The 27647-nt window shown below is 38.5% G+C and overlaps 2 protein-coding genes across 2 annotated transcripts in view; both read left to right on the top strand.

The window, feature by feature from the left end:
* TRABD2B (TraB domain containing 2B) overlaps positions 1–27647 on the top strand; it is a 248560-nt gene that overhangs the window by 201671 nt on the left and 19242 nt on the right. The window contains exon 5 of the mRNA XM_060689906.2: positions 25566–25656. Coding sequence (XP_060545889.2) covers positions 25566–25656 — 91 coding nt within the window. The remainder of the gene's footprint in view (positions 1–25565; positions 25657–27647) is intronic.
* LOC148114612 (uncharacterized) lies at positions 15025–17997 on the top strand. The gene is made up of 2 exons (XM_087888808.1): positions 15025–15149; positions 17199–17997. Exons 1-2 carry the CDS (start codon positions 15025–15027, stop codon positions 17995–17997), a joined length of 924 nt encoding a protein of 307 aa, XP_087744934.1.

Genomic DNA, 27647 nt, shown 5'->3' with positions numbered 1-27647 from the left:
GTCCTGGCAAGGAGTGTGATTTGCTTCTTAGTTTATATTTTAGTGGCTTGCCCTATCAGTGTTGGTGGGAGTGGTCTTAGAGATTCTTTGGTTGGGTGAACAACTAAGGCTTCTCTTTCCATAGTTAGAGAAATGGTGGGAACAGTGATACGGTTTTCCTCTGCCACTTTGTAGAAGACTAATGGTGATTTGATACTATGTAGTATTTTGTTATTATTGAAACATTTAAGTCCAGTAAACTATTTCTAGCAGTCAATGAAAAATCTAAAAAGATTTTTTTAAAAAACTTTCTTATTAGGTCCACTTATTAGGTGCCAAATTGCCAAAACAGTTAATGGTTTTTAAGCAATGAAAGAAGTTGCTTGTGAAGGAAACAGCTACAGTACTGATACAGATATCAGGTGTGAGCAGAAAGGGTTTGCCAGTTGAAATATGAAAGCAAAAAAGTCAAAGATAAGGCAGCTAAAACTCTGAGACAAGTTGAAACAGTTGTTTCTAACTATAAAACTGTTTCACGGAACTCAATAGGCTGTGTCCTGTCCAGCAAAAATATAACCGAATAGTCCAAAATGCATTTTATAAGAAATCAAATGATAGCTGAAGCAAGATACGAAAAAGGTAGTCGATATGTTAATGTTGAGAGCCAAACCAGATGTAGTCCTAATGAGATTTGAAAAAGTATAAGTCAGAGAACAGTGGTCTAGAACCGAGGTGGCACAGTGGTTAGAATGCAGTACTGCAGGCTACTTCTGCTGACTGCTGGCTGCAGTTTGGCAATTTGATTCTGACCAGCTCAAGGTTGAGTCAGCCTTCCATCCTTCCGAGGTCAGTAAAATGAGGGCCCAGATTGTTGGGGGCAATATGCTGACTCTGTAAACTGCTTAGAGAGGGCTGTAAAAGCACTGTGAAGTGGTATATAAATCTTAGTGCTATTGCTGTTGCTTCAGAGAGACAATATATCTATGAAGATTCTCAATCATCCAAGTACTTCTCTCTTTTTTTGGTTATCCAAGTAGCTTCAGCCTAAAGAAGCTACTTAGATACAGCAAACTGTTTCAAACAAAAAAGAAAAGAAAAGAAGCCCAGTTGCCATGATTCAACTCCCAGACTGCTTCAGAGAGATTTATCAAGGGTTGAAGGAAAAAAGGTGCCATAACCCCTTAGACCAGTCCCTTTCAGAGGAGGAAAACAACTTAAGTGAGAGCAAAGATTCCAACAAGGCCAATAAGAAGATTTGGGGTCCAATTCTGAGGATTTGGCTTCTGTGGGTCCTACAACTTTGGACTCAGATTTTGAATCAGGAATGCAGTTGAAACACATTTTAGAATCAGAGAATAAGTCAGTGTTGGACTATTGTAGGAGCTTGTGGAATGTATCAGGGTATTCACATTGATCCAGAGAAAATGTTGAAATGGACTGTGTTTTCGTAGCCTACTTTTACTGAATAGATCTATTGAAAGTCTGATATAATTTAAGCTGATAATATTAATAGTCCAACAAGCTAGGAACCAAGTTTAGAGATTTCTTAGCAACAGAGCTTATCTACAGTATATCTCCATCAACATCTACTTTACTTTTTCCATCAACTTCCCTGATTTACATAAAGATGTATGAATTAGAATAAAAATGTTCTTTCTACCATTTTCTGCCATATATATTATGGGTAGCCTTTCCAATCTCTTAAAATATTTTATCTCAGTTACTAAATGCTTATAAAGGTTTAAAGGTTTCCCCTGTACAGTGGTGACCAACTCACGGGGTTGGTGCTCATTTCCAATTTTCAGCCAAGGGAGTCTGTGCGGGAGTAGGTTCTACTTACCTTTACTACCGGTTTGCAACGGGATCACACACATGCGCTCGCTTCTCTCTTGCGCGCAACAAGCTTCTGCGCATGCGCAGATCACCTATGATGACATTTTATTTATTTATTGATTGATTGATTTGATTTGATTTTTATACCGCCCTTCTCCAACAGGACTCAGGGCGGTGAACAGACGAGATAAAACATAACATATAAAATTTAAAAAACAGTTTAAAAGACATTAAATAATTTTGGTCCACAATTTAGAACAACCCAGTTAAAACCAATTTCAAATTAAAACCAAAAGGATGGGATCAAGCCAGCCGGCTAGATGAAATAAATGAGTTTTCAGGGCCCGACGAAAAGTCCAGAGGTCTGGTATCATGCCTATCTCTGGGGGTAGGTCGTTCCAGAGGGCAGGTGCCGCCACAGAGAACTCCCCCTGGGGGTTGCCAGGCGACATTGTCTGGCTGACGGCACCCTGAGGAGGCCCTCTCTGTGCAGTCTGGGGTGGTGGGTGAAGCCTCTCTCCAGTTTTACTACTGGTTCTTGCAAACCGGTCTGAACCGGGGGCAACCCACCACTGAGTCTGTGTTGTCTGACATTTTCATCTTGCATGCTAGGTTGGCAGGAGCTGGGGCAAATAATGGAAGCTCAGCCCGCCATGCGGCACTTGGGTCTCAAATCCAGACTGTCAGCTTTCCACCTGACTAGCTCAGCATCTTCACTGCGGCCCCTCTATAAGCCAACAGACAAATAGCATAACACTATATCCATGGTGTTTAACATTGTAAGGGCTTTTGCTTTAAATATCCTATAATTATTGTCATTCATATTGCTTAAGAGAAATTACGCCAACATTTTTTGGTCAAACAAATGTTTGCAATTACCTGTTCGCATAAGAAAGAAAAAATATCTTGGGAGAAGAAATAAAGAAGCAAGCTTTTTTTTTAAAGCAACTTATATTATAGAGTTGGTATTTTGGCTTGGATTTTCTCAAAATAATATTTCACATTCTTCAGGAACAGGTGTTGGGTAAGCTTCTGATCCTCTTAAGCAGAAGCAACAAAAGGTGGGAAAATAGTAATGAACAGATGTGTGTCCCAATTCCAAAATAATTAGAAGCAGATTCCAGAATTTTGGAAGAGCAAATTCAGTAACCATCTATACATAGGGATTCAATCTGTTGTTTGATTCCCTCATTCAGGGAACTAGCCTTTTGATAATCTTTATCTTTATCTTTATTTGATTTATATACCGCCCTACTCCCGAAGGACAGTTTCCATAATACCTGGAGGAAACGTCTTATCTGAATCCATTCCAGTCAGGTTTCAGGCACGGGTACAGCAGGGAAATGGCTTTGGTCGCATTGGTAGATGATCTCTGGAGGGCTCAGGACAGGGGTTGCTCTTCTGTTCTGGTCCTGTTAGACCTCTCAGCGGCTTTGGATACCATCGACCATGGTATCATGCTGCGCCGGTTGGAAGAGTTGGGGATTGGGGGCACCGTGTTATGGTGGTTCTCCTCCTTTCTCTCAGACCGATCACAGTTTGTGTTGGCAGGGGGGCAGAGGTCAACTTCGAGATGCTTCATATGTGGGATGCCTCAGGGGTCAGTCCTCTCACCCCTTTTGTTCAACATCTATGTGATGCCGCTGGGTGAGATCATCCGTGGCTTCTGGGTGAAGTACCACCAGTACGCTGATGACACCCAGCTGTACATCTCCACCCCGGGCCACCCCAGTGATGCCCTTGAAGTGATGTCCCAGTGCCTGGAGGCCGTGCGGATCTGGATGGGGAGGAACAGGCTCAGGCTCAACCCATCCAAGACTGAGTGGCTGTGGTTTCCGGCATCCCAATATAGTCAGTTGACACCATCACTGACTATAGGGGGGCGAGTCTTTGGCCCCCACGGCGAGGGCTCGCAATTTGGGCGTCCTCCTGGATACGCAGCTGTCCTTGGAGGAACAACTGATGGCTGTAGCCAGGGGGACTTTTTATCAGGTTCGCCTGATCCGCCAGTTGCAGCCCTTCCTAGATCGGGATTCCTTGTGCACAGTCACTCATGCCCTCATCACCTCTCACCTGGACTACAGCAATGCTCTCTACATGGGGCTCCCCTTGAAGAGCACCCGGAGGCTCCAACTGGTCCAGAATGCGGCCATGCAGGTAGTTATGGGAGCCACATGGCGCTCCCACATAACACCTCTCCTGCATGAGCTGCACTGGCTTCCAATGGTCTTCCGGGTATGCTTCAAGGTGTTGGTTATCACCTTTAAAGCGCTCCATGGCATAGGACCTGGATATCTTCGAGACCGCCTGCTGCTACCAATGGCCTCCCACCGACCTGTGTGCTCTCACAGAGAGGGCCTCCTCAGGGTGCCATCGGCCAAGCAATGTAGACTGGTGGCCCCCAGGGGAAGGGCCTTTTCTGTGGGGGCACCTGCCCTATGGAATCAGCTGCCCCCAGAGATACGAAGAATCCAAGACCTCGGTGCCTTCCGCCGTGCCCTTAAGACCTTTCTTTTTCAGCAAGCTGGGCTGGCTTAACACTTTTTAAAATGTTTTTAATAGGTTTGTTATTGTTTTTTTAACTATGGGGCCAAACGCATATCTATCTTTTTAACTGTATTTTAATGTTTGTATTTATGTTTTTACTTTGGCTGTGCACCGCCCTGAGTCCTTTGGGAGAAGGGTGGTATATAAATCTGATAATAAATAAATAAATAAATAAATAAATAAGAAGATTTAGTCTCTTTTTTTTTTTTTTTTATTGCAAAAGTTTTACAATTACATTTTCACCGCATTCCCCCCCCCATCCCACCCCCCGCTCCCCACCCTAACCCCCCTCAAACCCCCCCTAACCCTCCCCCCCTGACTTCCATGAAGTATAATCCCATCAAAGTCCCCTTTTTACAAAACTTGAACCCCTCAAACCCCCTTAGAAAAAAAAAAAAAAATTCCCCCCCCCTCACAGTATTCATACATTTCTATTTTTATATAATACTTTCAATGAAAAGCTATTTGGTATTTCCTAACTTGATATTTGTTCTGCACATAATCTATCCACTTTTTCCATTCCCATTCATAAGTCTCTTGTGGGCGATCTTTTAAAAATGCTGAAATCTTCGCCATCTCCGCAAAACTGGCCATCTTCAAAGTCCATTCTTCAATAGTGGGTAAAGACTCATTTTTCCAATATTTACCTATCAATAACCTCGCTGCTGTGATCATGTACAATATCAACTTAATTTCATCCAGTGTAAAACCCTTTACTATACCCAATAAGAACAATTGTGGGGAAAATGGAATTTTTCTCTTCAAAACATTCTGCATAACCCACCATATTTTAATCCAAAAAGCCTTAACTTTCTTACAATTCCACCAAACATGATAATATGTAGCATCTAAACAATCACATCTCCAACATTTTGGCTGAACATTAGGATACATACAGGATAATTTCTTGGGATCTAAATGCCATCTGTAAAACATCTTATAAAAATTTTCCCTCAAATTCTGCGATTGTGTAAATTTAACATTCTGAACCCATATCTTTTCCCATGTTTCTAACATCACTGGTTCTTCAAAATTTTGTGTTCACTTAATCATACAATCTTTAACTAATTCAGTTTCTGAATCCCTTTCTAACAAAACATTATAAAGCCTTTTAATATGCATTGGACCTTTCTCTTTTATATGTCTGACCAATTCTTCCTCATGCAACATAATACCAGTTTTTTGGTCCTCTTTCCATCTCAATTGTAGTTGATTATATTGTAACCAAGTTAAATTAATTCCTTCATCCAACAGTGTCTGTAATGTCTTCAACTGCCATCTGCCCGCATCTGTAAAAAGAATCTCTTTATATAAAAACCCCCCGAGTGACATTATATTTGTATTCCACATAGTATGACCAAGATCCAGCCATAACGGTATTTTGTAATCCCATTTGAGTCGGTGCTTCTTCCAAACTCTCATCAAAGAGTCTCTAAGTATATGGCTTTTAAATACTTTATCCACTTTGTTATCATAAAATAAATAAGCATGCCATCCAAATTCAAGATCAAAACTTTCTATATTCAATATTCCAGTCTTTTTCCTTCCAAACCAGTCACTTGCTTGAGTCAAAGCTGCTGCTTCATAATATAACTGTAGGTTTGGAAGTTTAAGACCTCCCCTTTCTGGAACATCTTGCATAATTTTCAATTTCACTCTCGGTTTTTTCTCATTCCAGACAAACTTATTCAGTCCTCTTTGCCACTCTTTCAGTTGTTTATCACTTTTAAGCACCGGAATCATTTGAAACAGAAATAGAAATCTTGGCAAAATATTCATCTTTACTGCTGCTATTCTTCCAAGTAAAGAAAGCTGCAGTTTTTTCCATGTCTCCATGTCTTTTTGCACCTCTCGCCACAAAACCTCATAATTATTTTGAATCAGTTTCATATTAGATTCTGCAACCTGAACTCCTAAATATTTAACCTTTGACACAATCTCAAAACCTGCCCTCCTTTCAAGTTCATATTTTCGTTCTTGTGTCATATTTTTGACTATCATCTTAGTTTTTTTCTGGTTCAGTCTGAATCCTGATACTGCACCATAATCTCTTATAATGTCTTTCATCAGGATTATTGATTCCACCGGTTGTGTTAGGGTAACAACCAGATCATCTGCAAATGCCCTTATTCTGTAATCTTCTTGCCTTATCACTATACCTTTCAAGCTAATCGAATCCCTTATTATATTCAACAAGACTTCTAATGTTAAAATAAAAAGCAATGGGGATAACGGACAACCTTGTCTTGTTCCTTTTTCAATTTTGAAATCTGTTGTCAAACTTCCATTAATAATAATCTGTGCCTTTTGCTCTTGATAAATTGCTGAAACCGCCAATATAAATTGATCCCCAAAGTCCATTTTTTTCAAAGTCTTTAATAGAAAATTCCAATCCACTCTATCAAAGGCTTTCTCCGCATCCAAAAAAGCCAGCACTGCAGGGATCTGTTTATTCTTCTCAAGATATTCCAGTAAATCTATCACTTGCCTTACATTGTCCTTCATATATCTACCCTCTATAAATCCCGCTTGATCTTCATGAATCACCTCTTGAATCACTGGCATCAACCTGTTGGCTAATACTTTTGCATAAATTTTGTAGTCATTATTCAGAAGAGATATTGGCCTATAATTTTCCGGTTTTTTAGGACCCGCTTGCTCTTTTGGTATCAAAGAAATATAAGCTGTTTTCCATGATGGGGGTATTTTACCCCCTTGTTGTATATTACAAAATAAGTCTCTAAGTTGTTCCACCATTTCTGCTTGCAAAGTTTTATAATACACTGCAGTCAAACCATCTGTTCCCGGAGCTTTGGCAGTTTTCAGTTGTTTTATTGCTACAATTATCTCCTCAGCTGTTATAGGGTGATTCAGTCTTTCCTTTTGTAAGTTAGTAACTTTTGTAACTCTTTTATTTTCTAGATATTTTTCTATAAGTCCATTCTGTATGTCATCTTTAGCATATAGTTTAGTATAGTAATCTACAAAAACTTCTTTAATTAATTTTTGTTGATAAATTTCTGTCCCTCCAATGTCAATACAGTCGATGGTCCGCATACTCTGCTTCTTCCTTAGGGTGTAAGCCAGCCATCTGCCCGGTTTATTGGCATTACAAAATGTGTTATGCTTTGCATATTGTAAATTTGTTGCAACCTGGTCCGCCATAAGCATTTGGAATTGGTCTTTCAAGAGTTTTATAGCACTATGTGTTCTTTTATCTGTTGGATTTTTAATAAGTAACTGTTCTTTTTTCTTTATTTCTGCTTCAATTTCAATTCTTTTCTTTTGTCTATTCAATTTGTGCTTAGAGTTCATGTAAATGAGTACCCCTCTCATATATGCTTTACTCGCATCCCATACAATTTCAATAGGGGTACCCTTGTTCAAATTAATTTCAAAAAATTCTTTCATCTGCTTCTTAAGTTCTATTATATTTTTTTCATATCTAAACAGATTTTCATTTAGTCTCCATGATCTTCTCTCAATTTTTGCAGTCTCAATTTCTATCCATACTGGACTATGATCAGATAAAGTTCTTGGAAAAATTTTTGTTCTTTTTGTTTTGACAAGTAAATCATTTGATACTAAAATAAAATCAATCCTTGAAAAAGATCTATGTCTGTCAGAAAAGAAAGTATAATCCAAGTCTTTTAAGTTATGTATTCTCCAGACATCCTTTAGTTCCAAATCTTCTTTCATTTCAAAAAAAGTTTGTGGTAGTCTAATCTTTGACTTCGCCAGACTTCTTTTATCTAGCTTGGAATCAATTACTCCATTCCAATCTCCCATAATCAAAATTGATCTATAGTCCCATTGCAACATTTTAGTATGCAAAGTTTTATAAAAGTGATCCTGCTGTTGGTTGGGAGCATAAAGCCCAATCACAAGAATTTGACCATATGGAGTACACAGTTCAATTGCTACAAATCTACCACCTTCATCCGCTTCTATAATTTTAGCTGAAAATCTTTTGTTTATATAAATAACCACGCCATTCTTTTTTTCCAAATTTGATGCTATGAAATGTATTCCTAACTTTAAGTTTATCAAATATTTTTGATCTTGCGTTCTGATATGAGTTTCTTGTAAACAAATTATATCATTATTAAATTGTTGTAAATATGTAAATATTTTCTTTCTTTTCTGTGGCGAATTCAGTCCATTCACATTCCAAGACAAAAACTTAACCATCATGTATACCTTTTTGAAGCGACGAGCAGAATTGCCGGATGTCTTCCGAGGCCACCGACGTTGCTCTCCCCATGGCTTCCCTTTGATCTGTAGTACTCTTAGCTCCTTTTTTATATTGTTGTGCCGTAGCTCTTTCTTGCAGTTGTTTTTCTTTAAGTTGTTTTGAAACTGCACGAGTTATTCGCTGGTCTTTAGCTTCAGCCATACGCTTTAGGTCCAGTGCCACATCTCTTGTAGTCAGAATTGGAGAAGATTCTAACAGGGGCTCATCCAGAAAACCTCCTTCAGCACCCTGCGCTTCCGTTGGATCTAGTTCAATCTGCTTAAGCTGCGCTTCCAATTCTTGCTGGGGTTGCTTCTCCTTCTCACTCTCCTTTATCTCCAGTACAGTAGATGAGCGTGGGGATGGTGACCTCTCTTTAAAAACATTGTAGTAAAAATATTCCGCTTTTTCAACAGTATTCAGTCGGTGTTTTTCCCCCTGGTACTTCAAAATTATACCCGTTGGGGCATCCCACCGAAATGGAATCTGTAATTTGTTTAATTCCTTTACTAGAAAACCAAAATCTTTTCTATCTTTCAGCATCTTTGGCGGTAACTCTTTATAAATTCCAACTTGAGTTCCCTCAACTTGCACAGAGGAAAGAAAAGATTTTTGCAGAATATCATTTCTCATTCTTCTGTCTGTGAAATAAATCACCACGTCTCTTGGTAATTGTCTTTGTCTGGCCACCCACGAGTTCACTCTGTAAATTTTATCTATTTTGCATAAAATCTCATCAGGATCAATTTTTAACAACACAGCCAAGGCATCAGCACAAACCTGTCTCAGATCTTGCCGGTCACTCTCCTTGATACCTCTAATTCTTATAGCAAATTCCATGGACCGGAATTTCATCATCGTGATTTCATCTTCAACTCTCTGCACTTTATTATCCACATCAGAAATTTTAAAATCAGTATCTTTTATTTTAACATTCACTTCTGATTTAAATTCTTCCAATTTAGAGTCCACTTTAATGATAACTTCTGACAGGCCAGAAACTGCATTTGATAATTTATCAGTCACCTTGTCATAATTCTCTTTCACCAAATTTTTCATTTCAGTAATTTCCTGCTTAATTTCCTGTTGGGATTTTTGAAATTTATCATCCAAAGCCTGCGTGATAAATTTTTTTAAACTTTCAAAATCAAACTGCTCTTCAGGCTTATGTGTGGGAGATCCCCCCCCTGCTGCCTTGCTTTCCTGTTTTTTAGAGGCCATTTTACCTCGTGGGTTAGATTTTCTAAAAAAAGAAATCCTTTTTCTTCTTCCAGCACCACAAAGTCCTCTTAGAAAATCCCCCAGTTTTAATCAGGTTAGAAGTAAGTAAATTTAGACTTGTAAACTTGTGTGAAGTCAGCTTGTTTTAGAAAGGGATTTTTTTTTTTCTCACCCCTCTTCTCCTGTACTCGCAACAAACAGCGCTACAATGTAACTTGTTAGAATAGCTTCAAAGAGTCACTTTCCCTTTCAGCTTGTTAACTTGTTAACGCTGGAGCGGCGCCATCTTTTCAAGCCACTCCCACTCACTTCAGTTTTTAGTCAGATCAAAAAGTCACAAAGAAAGGGAAATACTTGCAATTCCTTGGTTTCAGGGTTCAGGTTTTTTTTTTTCTCCGTTAATTAGTAAGGTTAAATTCAATCGGCTGTGTTTGCTGCTGCCGGCTTGCTCTGCAATAAACAGAGTCGTCCCACGCCGCCCGGAGTCTTTGCAAGTTGAAAGGGAGCCACGCCTGTTTCCTCCCCAGTAGCAAATTCCTGGGGGCTCACAGGGGCTCAACCTGCGCCTTGCCAACTCTCTCCTTCAAATCCTACAGATTCTGGAGTTTTCAAGCCGCTTCTCACGATCGAAGCGGCTCTACAAACGGCGGGGCTGGCGGACCTTAAAAAGGCACCGTCTTCACCGGAGCCAGCAAAACCCGGAAGTCAGAAGATTTAGTCTCTTGATTTGTAGCTTGCTAATATTAATCCCTTACAAGAACCGACCGCTTCTTAAAATGCTAATTTGGTACATTATGAAAATGGTCATGCCAGTATTTCGCTTTTTATTTGGGGAAATAATAACTTTAAGTTCCATTTTCTAATTAGTCAAATTTTATTTTCTCCCCCCTCTCTCCCACTCCCATATTATATGCTATTCCAATCATATGTGATCAGGGGTGAAATCCAGCAGGTGCTAACATGTTCTGGAGAATCGGTAGCAGAAATTTTGAGTAGCTCAGAGAATCGGCAAATACCACCTCTGGCTGACTCCAGAGTGGGGTGGAAATTGAGATTTTGCAATATCCTTCCCCCAGCCCCCAGGAGTGGGGAGGGAATGGGGATTTTGCAGTATCCTTCCCCTGGAGTGGGGTGGGAATGGAGATTTTGCAGTATCCTTCCCCTGCCACGCCCACCAAGCCACACCATGCCGACCAAGCCATGCCCACAGAACCCATAGAAAAATTTCACCACTGCATATGACTATTCAGTAAGCACATCCTCCAGAAAAACAGCTTGATACCACTGTTAGTGAAAGAGAACTGGGCTCTCTTTTTAATGTTGTCATTCTTAACATATAAACATATAAACATATAAATGCATGTATTGCAGATTTAAGAAAAGGCATGGCTTGTTACTAGAGAGAGTGGTACCGCTGATATCACTAGAAAAGTCATGTTTGTACTAATTCTTCCTAAACATCTGTCTTGCTAACCGCCAATGAGTACATGGAAATAACATACTGTCTTTTGTAAAGATGAACAAGATGCTGCATGTATAAAGAATACGGTATATAAGGGCTTCTTTGTAGAATTAATAATTTACAATTGATGAATGAAAAGAGACCCATACTCATAGAAGATGAAAAAGGATATAAATTTAAGGTGAGGACATATAAGGTGAGGACAGCTTTGCATAATAATAGAAGAGAATCTACAGAAAAGTTTGTGAAGAATGGATAGTTGAGAAATTTTGGAAAGTCTTATTTAAAGGAAAACAGATGTCAAATTCACTTCACCCTAATCTGATTGTCGACCTCTCCCAACTGTTTCATGTATACTTTTAAAAGATAACTGCACTGGAGAACCTAAAGTTAACCTCCCACTAACCCCAACTGAAACCACCAACTCTGGAAGAAGCGGAATGACTGGAAAGCAATGCTACCTATCCTAGTTGTGGTATGTAGTTTAAAAAAAAATACAATGGTCATCAAATAACTTTCTGATCAGAAGCATTTATGTGCATAGGAATAAACTTTTAGAATGCAGTTTACTTGAGGTGCATACTTAATTGTTTATTATTTTTTATTAATTATTCTTGAACCTCCACTCTCCATGACATTTAATATTTGAGAATTCATCTTAAAACAATCATTTCCCTTGGGAAAACATTTTTATTGCATAAAGTTCAAAATCAGATTAAAAATAGCAACCACTTTGTACATCTCATCTGAATATTACGTCCGTATGTCCTGTGTACAACAATGTGTGTACAACAAGTTGATTGTAAGTAAGAGGGAAAAAATGGTTAATCAGGAGTTCATCATTTCTTCTTCCTCCTCCTCTTCTCCTTCTCCTTCTCCTTCTCCCTCTCCCTCTCCCCCCTCCTCCTCCTCAAGACAACCTGTTATTTTTCATTTTTCACAGATTTTTTTACATTTATGGATTCCTCATTCACATTAATATTACAACTATCGGGATAATTTGCAAGTTGAGTCATGGCAATTAGACTTTTTTGGTGTTGTTGTTTGAATGGTTTCACTGCCCATCCAAGCAGCTTCTTCAGTCTGAATAAGTTGGTTAGCGGAATCTGAGTAGGCAGGGAGTTTTTGGAATGTGCCAACTTTTAAAATTCTTTGGGGTATTCCTTGCACCAATCTCAAGGATTCTTCCCCAAAGTATATTAGTATAGTAAACTATTAGGATATTTTTAAAACTGGTTCCTGTGTAAAAGCTTTTCTTTAAAAACTTGGCTATAGGAAAGCAGCATGGAGGCTGGATGCAGTGTACTAAATAGATGCCAAAACATTTTTTATATGGAAAGAGATAAGGGCGGTCAACCAAGCTGTAACAAATGGACTTTGTACCAAGAGTTGAATAATTGAATTCTTTTTATGAATGTGCCAAAATAATCCATAAGGCAAAGGATGATTATTTTCTCCATCAGATGATATGAATCACATCCAGAAACAGCAGCCAGTTATTTTGAAAGACTCCATGAATTATTTTTTTTTTAAGAATTTTTCTATAGTGCATCAAGGAAACAGATTTGTCTCCTTGGGATGTCGCATTAAGTTTTGTGCCTACTATGGCATTGTTTGGAGAGTCTGCATAACTAAGGGTAGCTTTTAAGCAACTAAAATTAATAAACAAGATGGCTTGATAGCACAGCTGTTTGCATGATAGGTTATTACATATTTTTGTTTTGTCTTCCAGTACTAATATCACTTTGCAATTAATAATGGAATAACAATCTGTTAAAGATATTTTTTTTTTCATCAAAATCCTGTGATATTTTTTTCTCTCTGTTTTCTTTCTTTTAAAAAATCTTTTCCATAGTATGGACGGTAACAGAAAAGTGTGTGCTTCTTGTCCATTATTCTCAGCAACAAAAGTTAATATAAATTAACATACATTTAAGAAAGTGCACAGCAATCAGCATATTATTTGTGGGGGGGAAGCTATTTTGAGCACATAAGAAACAAGCAAGAACTAAGGCAAACTTTGGAGATCAAGAAATGACCTTATCATTTCTCAAATGGAAATACAATTCTATCCAACTCAGATTTCCTAATCCATCTGCCATCTTTTGAATGTCCAGAAACACCCTCTTCTTATTAGTATGACTGTTTGTATAAGCCTACTCTTATGAGAGTAATTGAATTTTATCTGATTTTTACAATGGGCATTCAAATGCAAAGCCCATGTTAGAGTCTTCTGTAAAGGCTCTTTGGGGTCAATTAGGGACACTTTTCATGATCGTTTTTTAGAATTACTTTCAATAAATGTTCACATGCTTCATTCTTGTTCATACTTCAGTCTTCAGATTAAAATATAGATTTTTTATCATATATAATATAATACATGGTGTACTGAGGTTGTCTCTAATATTATTTTTTTAAAAAGATATTATTTTCTGATCACAGAACTAGATGAGGGACAGTAAGGAAATGTTATATGTATGAAACTCCTTGTGACAAAACTTATTTTTTTATTAGCAACAAATTATTTATTCTTTGTCTATCTGAACCTATTCTTTCAAGTCTAAGTCCATCTATTCAAGGAAACAGTTCCTTGAATAGATGGTGAACCTGGAACACACTAAATTAAATGCTTTGTACTTCCCTTGTCTTCCATACTGAAATTGATTGCATTCGTTTATTGATATTTGATTCAACCCAATTTCTTCTTTTCCCTTTTTTTAAATAGAGTATGTATCTTGAGATCTCATAACATGTTCAGAAACTTTAGGGAGCCATAGTCAAATTGCATAGAGTGACTGTCTCTGAAGAAAGCATTCACCTCAACCACAATGAAGGCCATGATTATCTGTATATTTATAACATTGTGGAAATTGTGGCTGATAGTCAAGTGTCCTGCAGAGATGCTGCAGGTTTAAAACATACTCTATCCTTTCTCTATGATGAATGTCCATCTATCCTAAGGCACAATTGAATTAATTCCTGCAATGTGCCTGGAAATTCAGGGCTGTCAAATCAGGCTGCACCAAGTTGTCTTAAATCAAGGGATTTACCCTTTCGTTTAGAAGGGTGCCTCATAGAATGTCTTTGCTCTGCTCTTCACTCTGCTATCTGTGTGTGGGAGTCCGGGATGCCTTGAATCAACATCTCACTCAGTGGTGGGTTCTACTTACCTTTAATACCGGTTTGCATCGCGTCCGCCCGCACTCGCAGAAGCTTCTGCGCATGCACAGATCACCTATGATGACATCCAGGTCAGTGGGCGGAGCCTCCTGCTGGTTTTACTACCGGTTCTTGCGAACCAGTCCGAACCAGGGGCAACCCACCACTGATCTCACTGCTCCAGTTATTCAGGTGGTGCCTGAGTTTGGTCAGGTAATTCTTGTGTTGGAGATTCTTCTTCAAAGTCAGAATCAGAATCAGAATCTGAGACCTGTGACATGACAGTCAGAGGTGCAGTGGCATCCTCAAAATGGGTCAAAACAGTCAAAATTGTGATTAAAACATCACAATTGAAACCTCACCCTTGCACATGTGTGCAAGATTGATAAAAGGAATGGGTTTGGATTGCAATACCATGACAATTATCTTGCCTGGGTTTGACACCAGCTGTTGGCTGTGGAAGCTACTGGTCAGATGGAGCAAGCAATAATCATTTGTGGTAAATGACAGTAGTCACTATTTTTTTAAAAAATTAAATATATGGGCAAAACAAACCTATTCGTCTCTTTGGAGCAAAATATTAGAAACCATGAAAAATCCTGTCCTTACAAAAAAGACCAAAAGAATTGAGGGTGGAGGGATAGTTGTCTCTCTTCAGGGGAAACAAGATGATGAATCAAGGGCAGTTGTAAATATTCTTCAAGCCAGGATATAGTAAGAGTCTGAAAATCTTCCTTTTTTTCACTACCTTATTTTTTTCTCTCTCTTTATCTCACTTACTGATGTTGGGATTTCTGACATTAATAGAAAGCGGGGCTGGTTCTAAAAATGGGTTTCCCATTTCAAAGTCTGAGCTTTCTTTGTGATCAGAGCTTGCAAAAATCCTACCATTCCTCTCAAGGATTAAATTACTTGCAATTTAAGTTGGAAATAACTACTCCTGAAATTATTTATGAGTTGAGTTACTGCTTATAGCAGTGATAAACAATTGGTTGCTTGGATTTCACTAGTGAACTACCAGGGGAAGGACCCCGTCTGTCAACGCTACATAATAGAAATAAACAATATCGCATATTTTAGCCTGATGCAATTGTACAGAAACAAGAAAAAGAAATGATCTGACATGTTGAAAAAGCAAGTAATAACACATGATACTCCTACTATTTGTGTCAAAAAGATACTTTAATAAGTGTTCCTATCAAATGTAGGCAAATTAAAAGTGAGTCAGCAAAAAAAGTCTATGATGCTACTTTCTGCTAAAGAGCACCAGCTTGGTGTAGTGATTAAAAGCCCTGGGCTAGAAAACAAGAGACCATGAGTTCTAGTCCTGCCTTAGGCAAGAAGCCAACTGCTCTTGCTCAGCTCTAGAAGGAAGCAATGGCTTTCAAAATCTTGCTATGAAAACTTGCCCAGGAAGTTGCTAAGAGTCAACAATGACTTAAAGGCATGTGTGTCCACCACATACACCCAAACACACACACAACCAAACACACACACAGTCTGATATTATTGAGAATTTTAGGGTTACTAATTTGAACTAACAATTAACTAACAATGGCAAAATGCTGTAGCCTCATGTAAAGAGTATCCATCAAGCGCAGGAAATCAGGAATCCAGGCAGTTCAAAGTTTATTGTACACTAAAGCTCTCTACAAGAATCTGTACTTCGAATGCTCAAAGCAAATTGGTAGTAGATAAGAGTCAACGGAATTCAAAATCGCCTGGGCTTAGATCATGAATTTGTCTGACAATTCTACATAAAATGTGAATCAGAGAACAAATGACAAAAATCTTAACAAAACAGAATGTACCAATTACCACTGCAAACAGGAGGAAGAACTGTTACACATGAAATCCAATTGTGCCTTCTATAATTTCATAAATGCCAAACTTAAAGACTCAAAAACCATCCCACCTCTAAAAGGGCAAAATGGTGAAGATTGTAACAATGATTGCCATTAAGGCTAATCTCTTCAACACTTCTTTTTCAGTTCAGTCTTTGTCAACAGCCATGGCATCTCCCCCTCATTTCCTAGTCGTACCACAACCAATTGCAATGATCTAATCCACATTGATTTTACTGAAGATACTGTCAAAAGGGCACTACACAATCTAAAGCCATCTCTATCTATTGGTCCTGATGGAATATGTGCCTACTTTTTAAAAAAGCTCTCCTCTGCCATAGCTGAACCTCTAATCAAAAGTATCTTTTAGAATGAGCTCCTTGCCTGACATATGGTCATTAGCAACAGTCATACCTATCTTCAAAAAAGATGACACCCCCCCACAGCCTTGTTGAGAATTATAAACCAATCTTCCCTTGCTGCATCACCTGTAAAGTCATGGAATCCATCATAAACCAATCCATCACCCTCCACTTAGTGACAAATAACCTACTCTCTAATAAGCAATTTGGTTTCAGGAAAAATTTGTCATGTAAACTGCAACTCATACACTGCAAAAATATTTGGACCTCTCAACTCAACCAGGGTAAAGCAATAGATGCAATCTACATAGACTTCTGCAAAGCCTTTGATTAGTAGTGCACAGCAAACTTCTGTTAAAACTACGTTCTTACAGCATTTCTGGATCTTTACACAAGTGGATAGCTACATTCCTATCAAACAGGCAATAAGTAGTTAAAATTGGAAACGCTATATCAAACACTGCACCAGTTAACAGTGGTGTTCCCCAAGGCAGCGTTCTAGGAAAAACACTCCTTCTGCTCTATATAAACGACCTTTGTGATCATATTACAAGCAGCTGCGTCCTCTTTGCTGATGATGTAAAGCTATTTAACACCACAGACAATTCTACTACCCTACAAAACGACCTAGATTATGTATCTGAATGGTCAAACAATTGGCAACTCCAAATCTCTGCTAAGAAATGCTCAGTCCTGCACACTGGCAATAAAAATCAGAACATCAAATACAAGCTGGGCGGAAACAATCTAAAAGATGACCCACACTCTGTCAAGGACCTGGGAGTACTCATTTCAAAAAAGCTAAACCCCAGAGCTCACTGTAACAACATTGCTAAAATGGTATTACAAGTTGTCAACCTTATTTTACGAAGTTTTCTCTCTGTTAACGCTATACTTCTAACTAGGGCATACAAAACCTTTGCCAAACCTATCCTTGAATACTGCTCATCTGCCTGGACCCCACACTGTATTTCGGACATTAATACATTAGAGAGGGTCCAGAGGTATTTTACAAGAAGAGTACTCAACTCCTCTGCTCATAATAAAATTCCTTATACCACCAGGCTTGAAATTTTAGGCCTGGATAACCTTGAACTATGCCATCTATGTTCTGACCTAAGCTTAGTACACAAGATTATCTTCCATAATGTCCTACCTGTTAATGACTACTTTAACTTCAACCACAATAACACAAGGGCTATCAATAGATACAAACTAAATGTAATCCGCTCTAATCTTGATTGCAGAATATATGTCTTCAGCAATAGAGTAGTAAATGTCTGGAACGCTCTACCTGATCCTATTGTTAGTTTCTCTAACCCCCACATACCAGGGGTGAAATCCAGCAGGTTCTGACAGTTCTGGAGAACCGGTAATGGACAAAGCATCCAGTGCATATTGACAAATTAAAACATACTTGAACTGATTATACCGACACTTTGAAGTCAAGAAAAATATTTTAAATAATTATTACAAGGCAATTAAATTTAAATATTCCGCCTACAGTTTCCAATAGAACATTTTGCTCCATGTTTTGAAAGTAGAAGTTTACCATAAAATTAAGAAGTCATGAGCGCAGATCAAAATTCAGTTTATGAAAACTGTTGGGTCCTGGTGTTTCCAAGCATGATAGAGATAAACACTTTTCAATAAAATCTAGAAGAGCTGATATTCTATTGAATGTTCATTCTGCGTGGATATAGTGTATAAAATATAAGCCTAATTATATTTTTGAAAATTTTGAAAATTAAAACCACCGTCTTCCAAAGATGATTTCTATTTAGCTAATGAAATCCTGGGTGGTCTATTTTTCTATCCAAATATTTTTTTTTTTATTTAGTATTAACATACCTCTTAGTACAGGGGTAGGCAAATGTGGCCCTTTTACAACCTGTGGACTTCAAGTCCCAGAATTCCTGAGATAGCTGTCACAGGAATTCTGGGAGCTGAAGTCCACAGGTTGTAAAAGGGCCACATTTGCCCACCCCTGTCTTAGTACATAAATGAATCGTGGACTGGTATACATTGAAATAACATTACTTTTACCCCACCAACTAAATGGAATTTTAATCTATTGATATCCGAAACATCATTCTCTAAAACATGAAACATGTTTAACTCCACATATTTATTTTTTTATAGGAATATAAAGTTTTATATACTTAATACAATATGTAGCTATCTGTGACATTCCTGACTCAAAATATTATCAATAACTGGCTATTGCTATTTCCATTATTTGATCAAACTGCACTACTAAGTAGAAGATGTGTTTCATTGTGCTCTGCTCAGTTCTTATGTTGCCCTAAAATTTCATATGACTAGAAACAGTTTACCAGCCCATACACTTAAACATTTGTTGCTTTAACTGGGTTTTTTATTATTCTTATTTACCTTTCTTCTAAAAATATTTAAAGCAGGTTATTTAGAAATAAAGTATATTGTCATATTGCTTCCTCTTTTGTCTGAGTGATGAAAAGTTCCAGGGTTCTAGTTCTTAACTGAATTGAAAAGAGATCATTAAAAGCTGACATTGTTTTGTAGTATTTTATTTTATTTACAGGTATGCAGGTTAAACATAGTGGTGACATAGTTTGAGCACTTCAAGAGACAGCTAAACCTATAATCACACATCACTTTTCTTGAGAGGAAATTCAACCTACATCTTTTATTATTCTTTCAAATCCTTTTATTGTGGTAAGAAGGATGATGATACTTTTGGATAAAGCTTGAACTAATCCTAAACCATCAGCATCTGAGTATTCTGCAGAAGAGAAATGACAATAACAATGATAGGAATGTAATAGTTTAACTCTGCTGAAATGTTATATGCCCTTACCCTACCTTGATAGTTGCATTCAAAGAAATTTGATAGTAGAATTTGTTACAATACTATTCAGGTATACATTAGTTTTCTCCAAGAGCTTGAAAAACAACACTTGAAATTGAGATTTGCACAGCAGTTTGTACATGTTATGGGCAATAATTTAACCACTTACGGTACAGGCCCATGTAGCCTATGCAGTGGTGGGTTCCAACCAGGGGTGAAATGCTCCCAGTTTGGACCGGCTCGGACGGGTAGATAGTGGAGATTGAGGCTAGTTCGCTGAACCGTGAGCAATGGCTGTGGACTGGTCCTGAACCAGTCCACAGCCTGCAGTCCTGCCATGCTTGCCTGCCTTCCATGCTGCCTTCCTGGCATCCCAGTGGCCAGCTTGCAAAGGCAGGCAAGCAGAAGTCCACCTGGAAGTCAGGCAAGCATGGCAGGGCTACGGGGAAGGATCTAGCAGCTTACTGCCCCCCCCCAGTCAAGCAGCGGCTTCCCTGCTCAGCCCCGACAAGCTATACATCCATAGCAATGGGTTTGTTTTGTTCGCTGCGGTGGTGCTTCGGGAGGGCAGGTGGACATATTCATTATAGTTGTCAGCTTCAAACGTCCGCCTGCCCTCCCGAAGTACCACCTCGGTGAACAAAACAACCCCATTGTGCTGTGCCTCCTTCTGCAGCCAAACGCGCCCAGCCGTGCATGCCTTTTCCTCAAATGGGCTGTGCATGGAGCGCTTGGAGAGAGAGAGCGCAAGAGAGCTCTCCAAACTCTGTTTTTGTGTGTGTGTGTGAGGGAGGGAGGGAGCGATCTGAAGCCGAGGCACCCAAACTTCTGGCAGCGGCGCGGGTGGCTTCTGAGCAGCCCTGAGTCAGCCAGCTCCACCTGACCTACTCCCTGAGTCTCGCCATTCTCCTCGTCCCCCACCCCCACCCCACTCAAGCAGCAGCAGGCTCTGCAGGACAACAGGACCTCTCATTTTTCCCACAGCACGGCATACGCTTGCTACCTCTGCTTGTGTGCTTGCAAGCGATGATCTTCTCTGCTTCTCTTGGGATGCTGGTGCAGGCACCATGGATGCATAGGTTGTTGGGATTAAGCAGGGAAGCCGCTGCTTGAGTGGGGTGGGGGTGGGGGCGAGGAGAACGGCAAGACTCAGGGATTAGGTCAGGTGGAGCTGGCTGCTCAGAAGCTACCCCCGCCGCTGCCAGATGTTTGGGTGCCTCGGCTTCAGATAGCTCGCTCCCTCACACACACACACACACACACACACACAGGTTGGAAAGCTGTCTTGCTCGCTCGCTCTCCAAGCGCCCCATGCACAGCAGAGTGATATGAATGATGTCAAACTGGCCACACCCACCCAGTCACATGACCACCAAGCCACGCCACACCAAGCCACGCCCACAGAACCAGTAGCAAAAAAGTTTAGATTTCACCCCTGGTTCCAATCGGTGTTACCACCGGTTCTCTTCGCGCACGCACTTTGCAGTCTTACTTACTGATACCGATCTGAAATGATATGGTTGCATGGAGTGTTGAGTTACTCACATTATTGTGAATTTCCCAGCAGAAATGACATGGACCTAAGAACCCCACATCACTCCCCACAAATCATATACTATGCAAAGCAAGCCAGTGGATAAATCTGTCTTTTCTCTGTCTGATAGAAATGTTGCATTTGCAGAAATTGGTAGAATAGTAATAAGGGTAGCCAATATATCTTGCCATCTTTGCTGTCTTCAATGAAAGGCCTTTGTAATGGGTAATGCAAGTATGAATGCAAGTTTGTAGTCATGACTATTTGCATAATATTTACACAAAGTGAGAACGCAAATGAACGAGCACAATAGCTTACAATAAACACTGACAATTTGTTACTTTTCAGATGTCTTGGAATTTAGTCCCCATTAGTTCCAGACTATGGGTTAATGCAAATATAACTTTCTCAAGATCCGGTTCCATTCAACAGTCATTTAATTACACCATACCATGGCTAAATTATATCATAAGAAAAAGAAATATTATGAGTCCTTTGGTTCATCAGTCACAGATACTACAAAAATGTTAACTTTTCCAATTTTAAGATTTCTTTTTCTCAGCAGTGGAGAATTGTATAAGCAAAGGAATTGCACAAGACCTCTTCTAGAAGCAGCTCCTCTTTTTTTTCTTTTTTTTTTATGCTGGGCTTGAGTTATTCATGCTTCTTAATTAAAGATAAACATATCAAAATGTCCTGACAAGCAGCCTAGAGCATGCACAGTAACATTCTGATATCTTTCAGTTAGATGGATATCTCGGCCAATTATATGTGACCTTTTTAAAAATGCAAAACTTGAAGAAGGAACCAAAAAGTGCCAGTAACTATTTTCTACAGAACTTGTTTCTTTCTATTTTACTCCAGTTGCTTAAGCTGCCTGTGCAGTAAACATGTAGCTTTGCTAATTGTTGGAATCTGTTAATTGAGGCCAACAGGGACCAAGAATATACTCTGCAAACTAAAGAAGCTAAAAGGTTGAAAACATCTGATTTGTTTTGAGGAAAACAATTGGCCGTATGGGTCCTTTAATTTTGCAGAAAATGGCTTTGCTAGAATTGTGTATGGGAACAGTTTGACTTTCAGTTGTGTGCAGATAATAGCTTGGCAAGATTGAGAAGGTTTCCTCCCCCCTTTTTATAGAGTGTCAAATACATTATTGGTGGAGGCCTTTTGTAAATGAATTATCTGTTCCTCTTTTGAATAACTTTACTCTTTAATTTTCTGGGTCTGTGAATGCGTAGCAAGCAAGCAAAGACATTTGGAGAGAATCTCCAGAGTCAGATAAAATATAAAACATTTTTTAAAGCACCCTTCTTGCTTCTACCACTCACATATTTATATGAGCTCAGATAAATGCATTCATTTGGAGTGTTCACCATGCACAATGGACAGTAGGGTTGTTAGAAGGGAAGGACTGCCATGTGGTAAGATGAATGTATCACCTGAATGGCACCCTTGTGAATGAGAAACTTTGGTTTATTGAATTATTTTCCAGAATAGTCCTATTTTTTTCCCAACTGTTGTACCAAAGTAAAGAACATTTGTATTGTTGTATTGAACCTGATCCATTGTGGAATGTTAATAACTTTTGACTTGATTCTAATGATTTTTGACTTGATTGTAGTGGTTTTTTTATTAATGCCCATTGCTTCATTGTATCCAATTTGGGAAGTAGTAACTGAATCCACTTCCTGAAAATAACTCAAATTGGATTATAAATTAACAAATGATATGCTGCTGGAAACCATGCTTATGATTGGTAGAATGAATGAGGTCACAATGAATGTCAGATACACAGTGATGAACAGGTGTTATTAAACTCATGTCTTCTTCTTGGCGACCCTTAGATCAGGGTGAAATCCAGCAGGTTATGACAGGGTGTAGAGTACTGGTAGCAGAAATTTTGAGCAGTTCGGAGAACCGGTAATGGAAATTTTGAGTAGTTTGGAGAACTGGCAAATACCACCTCTGGCTGGCCACAGAATGAGGTGGGAATGGAGATTTTGCAATATTCTTTCCCTGGAGTGGGGTGGGAATGGAGATTTTGCAATATTCTTTCCCTGGAGTGGGGTGGGAATGGAGATTTTGCAGTATCCTTCCCTTGCCACGCCCACCAAGCCACACCCACCAAGGCACACCATACTGACCAAGCCACGCCCACAGAACCAGTAGTAAAAAAAGTTGGATTTCACCACTGCCTTAGATGTCTTGTTGGTAACTGGTAAGCAAAATGTAGGACAATTGATCTAATCTTTTTAGTTGTTATTCTTAGCAGCTATAGTAATGCGGGACCTGGGCCAAATGTGCAAGGGTTTCCCTTAGCAAAGCAAGCAAGAATACCTTCACATTCAGTAAAATGGGCTTATTACATTTTAAAATGGGTCTCTACACTACATTTAGCATAGAAACCTATCTAATTACAGCATTGTGCTTCACAGAACATAGTGTTACAGAGACTTTAGATTTGTATATTAACTATCCAGTTACTTTGGGAGGTATACCTGTAGCTGACAACTGTAACCTTCCCAAAAATATCTGAAATATATCACAGAGAGAATGTTGTAAATTGAAGCAGATGAAATACTGTTTGAAACTACATCTGACAAGAGCAAGAGTATATATTGACACTTTCCAGCATATAAATATACTGCTGAAGTCAATTTTCAAAATGCTTCTTTAATAAAAACTATCAATATCAGTTCCCATTTGTGATTGCTGAGATTATTAATAGATCTTTATGCCACTGTCCTGGAGAACTTGGATCTCGGTCTGATAGAAAATTGGACTCTTCTATAATTTGGCTTTCATCATATATGGGTTCTGTGCTTTTACTGCAGATGCAATTTTAAAGTCATCTTTTGAAATTGAGTTGTTATGTTAAACCATCCTCTTTTTTCACCCTTTTTCCACTTTTGGCCATTGATGTAACAGAGATATAAAACAGAAATATGACCTATTTCAGAAGTAAAAAAATCTGAGTTAGAGTAAATAATTTTCTTCATTCAGCAACAATTTTAAAAGCAAAATGCAAATAATAGATTGCTTATTAAGTCTCTGAGGTTCATTCTTTCATACTGCAAGAAAAGGCAAAGACCAAATAATCCCTAATATTTTTATGGAACTGTTTCTTATGACTCGATAAATGCCTTAATAATAATAATAAAAAGAAAGAAATACATTTCCTTGGAAGGAGACTTTAAACTCAGCCTTATAAATTAGCCTCCATAATTAGACCCAAACATTAAGTCCAGCCATAGAAGTTGTTTTGAAGAAAGATTGTGTGGGGAGCTTAAAAAATGGTTTTATGTAATTTTGTGTACAAGTATATATTGTATTTTGTGTATACAATTTTGTGTACTTGTATACACATATACAAGTACAGTATATGTGAATGTACTGTTTAAGATCTTTTATTGTACAGATAGAAAAGAATAATCTAGACCCGTGATGGAGAAGCCTATGACACACTGCCGGAAGTGGCACACAGAGCCATCTCTCCAGGCATGCCAGCCATCGCCCGTTGCTCTTCTGGGTTCCGGTGCGCATATGCATGCCAGCAAGCTGGTCTTCATGCGCATTGGAGCAGCTCCCTGGTGTGCATGTGTCCCCCGTTGCTCTTCCAGGTGTGCACAATAGCCAGCTGGTCTTCACGCATGCATGCATTGCCATGCACGCCGGAAACTGAAAAGTCAGCTTTCTGGCATGCACATGTACCCCAGGGAGCTGCTCTTCTGGTTTTTGGTTTTGCCCCTATGTGCGCAAGCGCGCTCCAGTTTTGGCACTCAGTGCCAAAAAGGTTCGCCAACACTGATCTAGATGGTGACTGGATTGAGATACATAGAAATGATCATGAAATTATTCCATCTTGAACCGTTTGGGAAGAGGATAAAAAAAGGCCTCCTACCTCACACTAATGACATGAAACACTGAAGCTGATGCAATGAATGTAAACCAGATGACTTACATTTAACTATTTCCCCTGTCTATGGAGATTCTCAATCATCCAGGTCATGGTTGTCCCAAAAGCGCTTTTTCAAGAGGCAACTGGACTTTCTGGTTTTTCTTTGAAGACGTTTAGCTTCTAAGCCAAGAGCTTCTTCAGCTCCGTATGTCCCTTGCCATATAAAAATTATGAAATTGTACCTAGCTACACTGAGACAACTGATGATTCATCACAGTACAGTATATGCCAAAATGCATTGTCCATATGTTTCAAAAAGTTTCTACATGAAGCTATCTAGAAGCTTTCTTTCCCAATTTTTGCAAGTCGCCGAAGGAATGCTCAACATCAAGAACTTTTCAATATAGTGTTCCCAATCCCCAAGCAATGAAGTAGGAAATAGGAAAATAAATAGGAAAATCATGATGCTGATTAGTTGCTTGATTGGTATTTTTGCTTTATGATCTACTCAAATCCTTTTGGATAGCTTTGTCTATAAATCTAACATTAAACGAAATCTTTATTTTAGAAAAGAATGACTGATCAGAGTTAGAGCATAATTGAAGATGTGCTTCATTGGCTTTTCAAATGGTTTTCTGTTATTATTGTTCATCGATTAGGTCATTTCCTGGGCAACAACACTGTTATTGATGTGCTGAGACAAGCAGGATTTGAAGTGGAGCACATACCTGCAGGACAACCAGTGGAAAAGTAAGCTTGATTTCCCTTCATTGATCCTTTTTCATATGCTGATCTAACAATGTCATAAAGGTATATGATCTGATTTCTCCTTTTCATGTCAGTAAGCAACTTTAATTGTCCAGAACTAGCATGAGCAGAAAAATTGTTGTCTTTGATAAGCCATTGACCATAAATATATAGCTTTCTATATGAAGAAATTATTTGTTGATGGTTTTGTTCTTGTCTTCTTCTCTAAACAAGTAGATTTATGCAATTTATGTCTCTCCCTCAATACCTTCAAAAGGTTGAAAATGCCTGAATGAAAAGATTGTCAGATCAAATGCAAATTCCAGAGACTGTATTTCATTGTTTGGGGCTCTCACAGAAAATTTTCTTTCACATGCTTGATGTATGGGCATTTTGAAAAAGTCCTTATCCTAAGGACTTAATATTTAAACAGCTGCATAAAGAAGAGCACACGGATAGGAAGGCCTAGTTTAAATACTGTAAATTGCACTTGGAAAATAATTGATAAAATATGGAAGAGTGAACTGACAATAACATCTTCTCAAATGAATCAGTGCTATAAACAATGATTTGTTTTGTTTTGTTTTCCCCAATATAGAAATAAATCTATGGGAGTAACGCTACATTAAAATACAAGGACAATGCCTAGCATGTACAATAGCCAAACTAAAAATTATAGGATATCTTACATTCCGTGTTCAACTTCGTAGAGACTGTAGCAAAGATATCAAAAGAGAGAGATTCTTTAATTTCCATATTCAGTTTTGATTTCCATATTCCTGTCCTCTCTGACTGCAGGGGTAGCAATTGATAGAGAAAAAAAAATATGCACAAAGTCAACTTACACATTTATCTCAAGATTAGTTTTCTCGGTGCCAAGTTCTTTTGAGTAAAGATTGTATTGAAATCTAAATATATATGGTTGAATGTAGAAGCGAAAATAACCCAATCCAAGTGACAATTCAGTCTAAACCTCAGCACACCTGAGTAGCACAATACTTTATGCTATAAAATAATGTACTCATTTTATTACCATTTATGATTTGCTATATTATTTTCTTCATAACATTAATCAGCTCTCCATTAATAAATAAAAAACAGTTGATCAATTATAACACTGAAATAAAATATATTTTAAAATACAATAGGAATAGTAAAATAAAGAAATATGAAGTGGCATAGCATCTAAACAACAGAAAATTAAAAAGTAGGCTGAACAGATCTGAGAGATTACAGAAGAATTTTAATTGTTAAAACAAACTAGAGTGGTGGAAATAAAAAGGTGCTTATCTGATTTTAAAATTAGAGTTGAGGGAACATCTTTAAAATGATAGTCTACACTTGGTTACATGCCAGCACTTCATCTGGAGAGAGCATCCAAGGATGCTCACAGATTTTCAAGACTAGCGAGGAACAACAAGCAAAGAAAGGCCTAAAGACCAAAGCCTCTTATTTTGACTTTGATACAATAAAGGACTGGGAATCACTGATTATATTGAAGCAATGGCATATGTTTATACTCAGGTAATCCTCGATTTACTGCCATTCACTTAGGGACCGTTCAAAATTACAACGGCACTGAAAAAACAACTTACAACTGTTTTTCACACTTACAACCATTGCAGCATCCCCATAGTCACTTGATCAAAATTCAGATGCTGGGCAACTGGTTCGTATTTACGACAGTTGCAGTATCCCAGGGTCACGTGATCATCTTTTTCTACCTTCTCACAAGCACAGTCAATGGAGAAGCCAGATTCACTTAACAACCATGGTACTAACTTAACAGCTGCAGTGATTCACTTAAGAACTCTGGCAAGAAAGGTGTTGTGCCCCAGCTACGGACCCCAAAGAACGCAGCACACACAAAGTCTGTACCAAACTCAATTTACTAAAATAACTCAGTCTTTTTCAAACAAAGGCTGTTAATAAACTTTCTTAACTGCCTACAAAAAACCAAAGATAAAGTAATCACAATCTTACTATGGTTGGCA

The sequence above is a fragment of the Pantherophis guttatus genome, chromosome 3 (assembly GCF_059756535.1).
Source record: "Pantherophis guttatus breed Tessera chromosome 3, ASM5975653v1, whole genome shotgun sequence".
Classification (NCBI taxonomy): Eukaryota; Metazoa; Chordata; class Lepidosauria; order Squamata; family Colubridae; genus Pantherophis; species Pantherophis guttatus.
This window is presented reverse-complemented; position numbering and strand designations above follow the sequence as displayed.

Coding starts and splice junctions, on each gene's coding strand:
- LOC148114612 (XM_087888808.1), top strand. CDS start 15,025: ATGAAAAATCCTGTCCTTACAAAAAAGACCAAAAGAATTGAGGGTGGA. Junction 15,150..17,198: donor ATTCTTCAAGCCAGGATATA/GTAAGAGTCTGA, acceptor TATTACAAGCAG/CTGCGTCCTCTTTGCTGATG.